We start from the raw sequence: 9,856 nt of genomic DNA on the forward strand, positions 1-9,856 counted from the left end.
TCTGCCTAAGTGTCCATCTTTTTGAGTCTTTCTCTATGGGAAAAACATTTAGAAAGTTGGAATTCTTTAGCCAGACTGTATGGAATCTGCAGACCCTCAGACCCCTCTTTCTCCTCATATCCGCGTTCTCTTCCCAGAGGTTTCTAACACTGTCCTTTTGTCTAGAGTCTATGACAGAGCTGAATTCAACTCTTTCCAGTGCCTGGTGCTGAAAGAGATGCTGAACATGACTTGCTCTCTTCCTCTCCGCGCTTTCCAGCGTAAGTTGGAAAACAGCATATGCACATGCATCACAGAGACGCAGGCAGCAGAACACAAGCACGTGTACGTAGCTAATTAAAGACAGAGCACTAAGACTTGAGGGCTGGGAGATACGAAAGAAATTGGAGCAGTCTCATTAAGCCCTGGGGAAAGAATAAAGGTGAGGTGCCCTTGCCTGCATGCTTGTTTTCATTCTTATAACAAGATATTAAAGGCATTCTGTGATGGAATCTGCAAAAGACAGCAACAATTCCTCCCATCCTAGCTAGGGTGGGCATGGCACTCTTCCCACCAAGAGCTGGAGTCTGTTTCCCCTCCCCTTAAACCTTGGCTGACCATGTGACCTGCTTTAACCAAAAGAATATAGTGGAGGTGAAGTGTCAGTCTGGGCCTAGACCTCAAGAAGTCTTGTAGTTTCTGCTTTTGCTTCTGGAAGTCAGCTCCCATGTAAAGAAGCTCAGGACAGATTACTGAATTATGAGAGGCCACATGCAGGACCACCAAGCATCCCAGCTGACAGCCCACATCGCAGCCCTAGATATGTGTGGCCACCTGAGACCCTTCAGCCCTCGTCAAGCCCAATCTACTCCCTGTGGAGCAGAGACAGGTGGTCCTTGCACAAGCCTGCCCAAATTGTAAAATCATGAGACGAATGGTTGCTGTTGTTTCAAGCCACGAAATATGAGATGGTCTGTTACACAGTAATATGTAACTGAAACAGCCTTCTCTGCATCAGATACTCTCTTTTAATCTTCATTTTTCAAAGAGGCAATTGAAGTTTATAAATTGCTCCAAGTCATGCAGCTGGTAGTAGCAGAGCTAGGATCTGAACCAGGTCTGTCTGACTTCAAGCCTTGCCTCCTTCCTCTCCTCTCTTTCACCCAGTGACCCTCACTGTAGTGGGTCTGGGTTGGGATCATGGGTTTAAGAAAGAAAAGATTTCTAGGAGGCAGGAAATCTTAGGCAAGGCTTTGAGGGGGGGGTGTTTTGGCTGAGAAGAGTGAGAGGGCTTTTCTGTTCACACCAAAGGTCTATTTTCAGTTGAGGCAAAGTATCTATTCCAGCCTTTCTTGACTGGAGCACTGTGAGAATTAAGCCCCAGTGCCCCCCAAGGCATCCATTGTATGTCATAAATTAACTTCCATGCATTCAGAACGTTACTAGTTATGTAGCATCTTGGGAAAATTGAGAAAGTAGCCACATAAATTATGTGTAGGGTCTAATGCCCTTGCTGAGAATGCTGAGTTGGGAGGAGAGGGGGCCCAGATTCCAGAGCCAGCTAGTCATATATGCAATGGCCAAGAGGCCTCCCTCCAGCTGAAGCAGGGCCTAGGTCAGGAAGGAGTGGAATACTCCCAGCTATGATGCCCTAAGGATCAGTTAGACCTCTGGCCTCAGCCCACAGCCCCATGCCACTGCTGTCTGTTGAAGTACTCAAGGGTCATCCCTTACAGTTCCTATATTCTGAACCTTCATGGTGAAGGAATAAAATCTTCACACTGAACAAGACTTCCAGTCACAGTTAATCTTTCCACATTCAGGAAGGACTGCCCTGGAACCCTTAGTTTTATCATTTATGCGTTCAACGCTATGGAGTTCCTTCTGAACTAAGGCCTACCACGTGCCTGGGGGGGGGGGTGTTCTCTTTGTTAACTCATTTATTCACTATTTATCCAAAATCTTAAGCATCTGTTCATATATATCATTTTGGGGTTAACATTGGCAAACAATTCCCAGAGTAGTGGCCTTAAGCTAAGAACTCCTGTGCCTGAAATCTCTATTTTCTGCTTTTGTTATTTTGATGGAGGAGAAAGTAGTTCGGTTGCTTGTCTTCTGGTACTGCAACAGCTTTCAAAATCGTAATTTGGTGACAGGAATTTTTTTTTAAAGATTTTACGTATTTGAGAGAGAGAGACTGAGAGAGCGTGAGCGAGGGGAGAGGCAGAGGGAGGGGGAGAAGCAGACTCCCTGCTGAGCAGGAACCCCCCAACTCGGAGCTCCGACCCAGGACCCTGAGATCATGACCTGAGCCGAACCGACGGAGCCACCCAGGCGCCCCTGCTGACAGGACACTGAAGAGGCGTCTCCTTAGGAGAAACTCACTGCCAATTTGCCACAACTGCCTCCGCCACTCACCTGAGGTTGGGTGAAGGAGCAGGTGCACGGCTCGCCGGCTCAGGCGGCTGCTCGGCAAAGCAGGAGCGCAGTCCACGCGCAGCTTCTCCCTCCGCCCCCTTCGCCGCCACCTGCCTGGACAGAGGGAAGCTACTGGCCGCCGTCCCCCCGCCTCCCCAGAGCCGCGATCCTACCCACTGCGGGGCCACGCTCACCAGCAAGCCTCCGGAAACCGGGCAGCCCTCTCCGCTCGGCTCTCCCGCACGCAAGCCGGCAAGGGCTGGGCCTCCGCACCCCTCCCTGCCCCTCTGCACCCCACTAAATCCCAAGGCCCCTGTGCCGGCCGGCGTTTCTGACAGGGGCATTTGTTGCTCGCGCCGGCAAACCCCACCACCTCAACGTCCCAGCTAAAGACTAGGAAGGAACCCCCCGAAAGCCCATAAGGAGCCAAAGTAATGGTCATGAACTCTGGAGACTAAAACTCTCCAGCCATTCTTCTCATTTTGGGGGAACATTCTGAAGAAGCCCTGGTAACGGGTGGCCCAGCCTAATCACAGGCAACCCCTGGGAAAGAACAAAAAGGAAATCTCTAGTAAGTAGACTTAAGCATTTTACAAACACGGCTCTTAGGGTAGCGGTAGCAAGTCACAAACACGCTCAAAAGCCCCCGAGGCCCGCGGCAGAAAACTCGAGACCGGTAGTTCCCCCGACCGCGGAACGTGACTCCTGGCCGTAGAACGGGACTGAAGGTCAGAATCCTCGCCCCGCGGGGAAGCCAGGGCTCCGATATACCCACGCCCGCCTGCCGCGTGACGGAGGAGTCTCGGTTGAATTGGACCCAAACCTCCCTGTCCGAAAAGCCTGTTGTGGTGGTGGTTTTTTTTTTTTTTTTTTTTACACCTGGGCTACCTCGGGTCCCGAATGTTCTCGCTTAAAAAGACGAAGGAAGATGTGCTTCGTAGAAAACTCCATATACCTAAAACATAAATGCCCAGGTGCTCCCGCAACTTGGAAAAATCACAACTGAGGAGATCTGGCAAACGCGGTGCTTGCAAACGGAGTGAGCCCCTGCAAACGAATTTCCTCAAGCGCGGCGTTAGTCTTGGGGCGGGCGCGCGCAGGCCCGGCCGGTGAGCCCAGGCTCCGCCCAGCGGGAGGAGGGGGCGGAGAAAAGCGGGGGGGGCGGCGCTCGCCGGGCGCGAAACCTACATTCATTGGCCAGATCCCTCGCGCCCCGCCACAAGGCCCCGCCTACTCCGGAGGGAGGTCTCCTGGGCGCGCGCGCGCTCGCGGCCTCCTCGCTTCAGCTCTCCGGATGGAGTCTTTCTTAGAGCTGCTCTCCGCAGGGCCCCCACCTGCAGACTTCCGCCCGGCTGCCTGTCGCCGCCCCGCCCCCGAGGGCAGGGGATGCTGGGATCCGCCAATCACGGGGCGCCTATGGTAGGAGTGGGTGGAACCTGAGAGATTCGAAAGGAGCCCCACCCCCTCGGGGCTGATTCCCGGGACTAAGTGGTGGGAAGCAAGCACCTTCTGCGAGCGGTGAGGCGGGGCGGAAAATAAAAACAGAGGGTGGGCTGGAGGTGCGGTGTGGGTGTGGTGCCGTGGGAGTGGAAAGGTGATTTGGGGAGAGGAAGAACCGGAGGATGGTGGCGGGGAAGAAGATAGAGCGTGCAGACCGCCGCCGGTGAGGAGAGACCAGGGTGTAGGGGGGCCGGTAGTGCAACCTGAGGAGGGGGAATGGTGCGCTCTCCGCACCTTCCGCGGAGGAAACGGCTGAGTTACCGGGGCAGGTGCCACTCCTGGGACCTTTGCTTTACCTCCAGCGTGATCCCCACCCCCTGGCTTGCACCCTGAGTCTGTCTAGCTGGGAGCCTTGGGCAGGATGGAGACCTGAAGAAAGGGATATTTCCTCTCCAGCTCAGGTCTAAGCTGACTCGTGCTCCTGCCGGCTGGAACATGGAAGATTTGGAGGAAGGTAAGGAAAGTAAGAAGGGAAGAATGAGGTGCTGCGATTGAGAGCCGTGTTGGCGACCCGAGGCTGGCATTCATTCCCTCCTCCCCTGCAGATGTAAAGTTTATAGTGGATGAGACCTTGGACTTTGGAGGGCTGTCACCATGCGACAGGTACCATCCTCCTGAACCTACTTGCTTTCCTCCAACAATCCCTCTTTGTCTCTAACCCCTTAGTGCTGAATTATTGGCCCCTGGGGTCTGGGTTGGTAATGACGCAAGGTTGGGTGCCCTGCGGCTGTTGGGGGACTTGTTGACACAGCCTCAATGACACTACTGGGGGAAGGGAAAACGGATAAGCTGGGATGAGACGTCAGGATGTTAAGAAGAAGGGTAAGTGGATTTGCTGCGTCTTCATCCTGGCATCATTTCCAATGTCGATAAGGGCTAAAGGCCTATTAGGCCTCATAGAACCAGGCGTCTCATCACCTAGAGGCCACATCACACAGTCAGCAAGGCCATCAGGGTTTGGGGTTGAATCCCTGGCTCTGTTTGTGTGTGTGTGTGTGGGGGGGTGTCTGGTCTCCTTTGCACAGTCGCCTGCTCTCTTCTCCGTGGGCATGGTGCCTGGTTTGTTTTCTGTCTCAGTCGTGAGGAGGAAGACATAGCAGTGTTGGTGACTCCAGAGAAACCCCTCCGGAGAGGACTTTCCAATCGAAGTGACCCAAATGCAGTGGCCCCAGCCCCCCAGGGGGTGAGGCTCAGCTTAGGCCCCCTTAGTCCAGAGAAGCTGGAAGAGATTCTCCACGAGGCCAACCGGCTGGCGGCCCAGCTGGAGCAGTGTGCCCTGCAGGAGCAGGAGAGCACAGGCGAGGGCCTGGGGCCTCGCAAGGTGAAGCCCAGCCCTCGGCGGGAGACCTTTGTGCTAAAGGACAGTCCCGTCCGAGACCTGCTGCCCACTGTGAGTTCTTTGACTCGGAGCACCCCCTCCCCAAGCAGCCTGACACCCCGACTCCGGAGCACCGATAAGAAGGGGTCAGTCAGGGCTCTTCGGGCAACATCTGGAAAGAGGCCCTCCAGTGTGAAGAGGGTAAGTTTGGAGGGTCTGGGTTGGTTGTGTGCCCTCAGACACAGTGCGTGACTTGGTACAGCCATAGAGTGGTTTCCTTGTTGGTAAAACGGGGTTAGTAAAATTCTACCTCAGAATTATTGGAATTAAGCAAAATACCATAAGCAAAGCACCTACCACGGTATCTGCACATACCTCGGTGGTGTCTGTAATAAGCTCACAATAAATGGTATAGGTGACCATGACGTTGGGAGCTAATGTCTGCCCTTCCTTACTGGAATGTAGGCAACTCTCCACCTCTATTTTTCAAACAGCCAGCAGAACAGATTCTTTTTCCATTCTAGTTCTATTTTTTCTCTCTTTGTATTTCAGGAGTCACCCACTTGCAATCTGTTCCCTGCCTCCAAAAGCCCAGCATCTTCTCCTCTTGTCCGATCCACTCCTCCAATCCGGGGCAAAGCAGGGCCCAGTGGGAGAACAACAGCAAGTGAGAAGGCTTGGGCAGCAAAGCTGTGGGTGAATGGGAGGGGGAAGGATGTGGAGCTGAGCCTCTAATTCTTCTACTCCTTTCCACCAGGCCCACCTACCCCTGTCAGACCAGTCTTGGCCCCACAGCCTTCTACCAGCAACTCTCAGCGCCTCTCTCGGCCACAGGGAGCAGCCGCTAAGCCTTCCAGTCGACTGCCTGTTCCCTCGGCCATCCCCAGGCCTGCCAGCCGAATGCCACTCACCAGCCGGAGTGTACCACCCAGCAAAGGTGCCCTGCCTCCAGCTTCTCTGCCAGCTCGGAAAGGACTTCCACGACCAAGCGCTGCAGGGCACAGAGGTGAGGAAGAGTGGACATAACAGTTGGAAATCAGGAGGAAGAATGCTTACTCTTGCCCAGCTTGAATGCACCCTCGCAGTGCTGGGACCAGTGACCACTTCTTCCATCTTCATTACCACTCAATTTGAAGATGGGGAGACCTAAGTAAAAGAGAGGATGTGGGCCCGGGGAAAGAGTTTGAACAATGGTTTTCAAATACCCTATGTTTTTTACCTTGGGTGGGAAGAAGCTCACTCTGAGAAGGTCACGTGAACTCTTTGCTAACTCATTTCTTTTGTCAACCCCCATCAAGTTCCCATTTCCCAGCGACCAAATCTTCCTATCCCTGGTGCCACTCGCAGCAGTCTGCAGCCCCCCAAGAGAGTTGCAGTCCCAGGACCTACCAGGTATGATTGTTTGAGAGGCTGTCTCTTTCCTGTCATCTGGGCTTCCAAACTGTTATGCACACCAGCCCTGAGTCTTATGTAGCAATATGGGGATGAGGAGGGGGGCCTGGAGAAACAGGGAGTCTTTTTTCTTCCTTCCCTGAGAAACTTGATCTCAGCTGGGTGACAGATGGGCTTGAGGAGGAGGGACAATTTAAAGCAGGTCTTCCTTTTGACTCTTTAGGTAAAGAGATCAGGACAGCAAGCAAGAATTCAGTAGCAAACCACTACAGTCACTGCCTGGACTCACCTCTCCTCAGCCTCCCAAGCCCTCTCATGGAAGATAGGCCCTGACTCTAGCAGATTCTGGCCCAGGAGCAGGAGAAAGAGATGCCACCAGGGCTGGTGCCCCAGGAGTAAAGAGCTGGGAGATGGGGTGGATTAGGGTTGAGCTGGAGGGGAATCAAACCCTGTGAGTTGAAAGAGGATTAGGGAAAAGAGGTCGCCTTCCAACAGGGAAATTAACAAGCAGAAAATGAGAAAAACCAGAGAGTAGTTTGTCCTCATCCACCCCCACTCTTGTGTTCAGTCCCAGAGAGTTTGATCTTCCTCCCAGGCATTGGTCCACTGGACATTTACATGTGAATGGCCTCTGTAGCTAACCTCCCTGCTCTCTGAGGAGCAGCCCTGAAGCACATCCTCTGCTGGATGCAGGCCTGTTTGGAGAGGCAGAGGCAGGCACCTGGTCTCCAGAACTTGTTTCCCGTGAATTCTGTGACTCTTAAGAGGCCAGTTGATGATAAGCTTACATTGGTCTGCATTTTTCTAAAATAAAATGAATGTATTTTTCTAATCTCTGTGTATGTGAAAGTAAATTCTCCAATTTCAAACAAATTTGTAGTAAACTGTGTTATTCCGATGAGGGAGCCAGGACGAGCTTCCCAGGCCAGGCCTAAATAGGCTGAAGGGGCTTGTGATTCGAGCTCGTCAGACCGGGACCACCCACCCTCCCTTTGTTGGCATTAGATGGGAACACACTGCCTTCTTCCAGGATGCATATGTTACTGAAAGGTCCAGATCAAGTGAAATATGTGGGTGAGGCTATCAAGGTAAGGTCTTGGTCAAATTATTATTTATATCCTAAGCTTGGGTGACCTTTCCTGGCAAGAGCATGGAGCCTTCTGAGAATGCCTTGGCATCTGGTCTGCTGTACCAATGAGATGAGGGGACCCTTTGGTGGGTACCCTGGTTTCAGTTTCGCTGACTGCTTCAGTGGAAGATGCTGGAACACCTCACCGCATTCTACCTTGTAGAATTGTTTCTAGACTTGAGGGCTGAACACGAGGTTTTATAAACCTCTGCCATGCCAAGTGTTATGAGTTGTATGTGGCAGAGAATTTCATTCATTTGTTGAAAAAATAGATTTGAGTGCAAGATGTTGGGGGTTGTTGAACGAATAACAGAGACTCATTTAACACATTTCACTAAGGGTCTCCCTTTTCTCACAGCCTTTGACTCTTGCAACCAGAACCAATTCAATTCCTTGTGAGGTTTTTGTTTGTTTCTTAAGATTTATTTATTTATTTTAGGGAGAGCGCTCAGGGAGCCAGGTAGGGGCAGAGGGAGAGAGGAAGAGAGTCTTAAGCAGACTCTGCACTAAGCATGGAGCCTGAGGCGGGGCTTAACACAGGGCTCGATCTCACGACCCTGAGCTCACAACCTGAGCCGAAACCAAGGGTCAGACGCTAAACCGACAGCACCACCCAGGTGCTCTCAATTCCTTGTGAGTTTTGAGAGAACTTCCCTCTTTGAAGGCGGGGCAATGACTTAAAGAAGCCAGTAGGCAACTGAGCGGAGGGGATGGAGCGTCAGCTAGTGCCCCCCGCCGCGTATATGCCCATCAGCACCCTACGTAGGCATTGAAATGTCCTTGCCCAGACAGAGACCCTCTGTCTCCTTTTTACGGCTGATCTTCAGGTTCACAATACATTTACCTGTACCACAGTGGCAGCCGCCCAGGCCTTCGTTCCTTTCCCTGAGCCTCCTGCGGCAACTCCTACAGCCTCTGGGATTCTAAGAATTGAGCTGGGGGAGGGGATGTGGAAACACACCGAGTTATTTGGCTCTGGAGAAATTTGGCAGAGGCAAGAAAACCTCAGGTGTGCTCTCCAGCTGAGTCCTGCGCTGGCATCTGGTGAGTGGGGTCCTTGGTGACTCCCTGATCGGGCAGAAGCCCTGCAAGGCCGGCGTGCCTAGGCAAGCACTGAGGTGTGGCCAGCAGATGGCACATGTGTGTGGCTTGGGAGGTGAAACGAGTGGCAGACCTGTGTGTTGTTGCCACCTGGTGGCCAGAAAGGACAAGACATGTTCCCTTCGCCCTTGATCAGTGTGGAATTTCATAACCCCCACCTGCCCCGCCTCCATCCTGTAACAAAACCGGCTTAAGCAACATCCAGTAGACCTTGCCAGCTGGCGAGGAGGCCCGCCTGCCACAGCTGCCCTTCTTGCTCAGCTACCTGCTTACTTCCTTCCCTTTGGGTCTGGCTTTCTCTTTTTCTCTGTATGCACTACCCCTCACCCCTCCCCAGTAGCAACGAGGGAGGCCAACGTTTACTGGCCTCTTACTGTGCACTGTGAACTCTTCTAAGCACTTTACACGTTTTAACTCATTTAATTCTCATAAAAGCTCAATTAGGCAGATGCTATTATCATCCTCATATTGCAGGCAGAGAAACTAAGGCTCAGAGTGCTTAAGTCACTGGGTCTGGTTCCAAGGTTTGTGCTCTTAATCACTACCCTCTATGGCTCCCATGTTAACTCCTTAGCTAGTGTGCTGAACTGAGCTTTGAAAAACACAAAACTTGGGAACAGAAGTAATGTTGCAGAACACAGAGGTGGCTTGAGTGTGGATTGTTAGTTCATTTCCGATGGGAAAACACACAAAATGACCCAGAGGAGTGGAGTCAGGGGGTACCTAGTCACCGAGCCACTCAGCCACTCTGCCATCCCTGTCTCCTGAATTCTGTCCCAGGACTCAGCCCTAAGGGGCTGGACTGGAAACCTGCCAGCTCTTCACAGCCTTTCCAGTGCCACAAGTCCCTCCTGTTCTGATGAAAAGGATACTCTCCTGCCACCTGCCACATCTTCCTTGGACATGCCAGGACATGGGCTCTGTGCTGATGAGGCTCTCTGGGGAGCACTGCTGGGGTGCTGGTAGTGGGGCCAGCTCATTGGCCACTTAGACACCCAAGGCCCCTGACCGCCCTGGTC

General features: G+C 52.6%; 1 protein-coding gene across 1 annotated transcript; it reads left to right on the plus strand.

The window, feature by feature from the left end:
- Positions 1-3,706: 3,706 nt before the first annotated feature.
- On the plus strand, positions 3,707-7,480 carry PSRC1 (proline and serine rich coiled-coil 1). The gene is made up of 8 exons (XM_026484640.4): positions 3,707-3,915; positions 4,294-4,351; positions 4,443-4,500; positions 4,975-5,416; positions 5,768-5,882; positions 5,973-6,221; positions 6,514-6,607; positions 6,831-7,480. Exons 2-8 carry the CDS (start codon positions 4,333-4,335, stop codon positions 6,832-6,834), a joined length of 981 nt encoding a protein of 326 aa, XP_026340425.1. The 5' UTR covers positions 3,707-3,915; positions 4,294-4,332; the 3' UTR covers positions 6,835-7,480.
- The last annotated feature ends 2,376 nt before the right edge of the window (positions 7,481-9,856 follow it).

The sequence above is a fragment of the Ursus arctos genome, unplaced genomic scaffold (genome assembly GCF_023065955.2).
Source record: "Ursus arctos isolate Adak ecotype North America unplaced genomic scaffold, UrsArc2.0 scaffold_12, whole genome shotgun sequence".
Lineage (NCBI taxonomy): Eukaryota > Metazoa > Chordata > Mammalia > Carnivora > Ursidae > Ursus > Ursus arctos.

What these genes read in the sequence shown, in the direction of transcription:
- PSRC1 (XM_026484640.4), top strand. An exon ending in GGGCTGTCACCATGCGACAG is followed by an intron (nt 4,501 to 4,974) that starts GTACCATCCTCC and finishes TTTCTGTCTCAG; the next exon opens with TCGTGAGGAGGAAGACATAG. An exon ending in AAGCGCTGCAGGGCACAGAG is followed by an intron (nt 6,222 to 6,513) that starts GTGAGGAAGAGT and finishes ACCCCCATCAAG; the next exon opens with TTCCCATTTCCCAGCGACCA.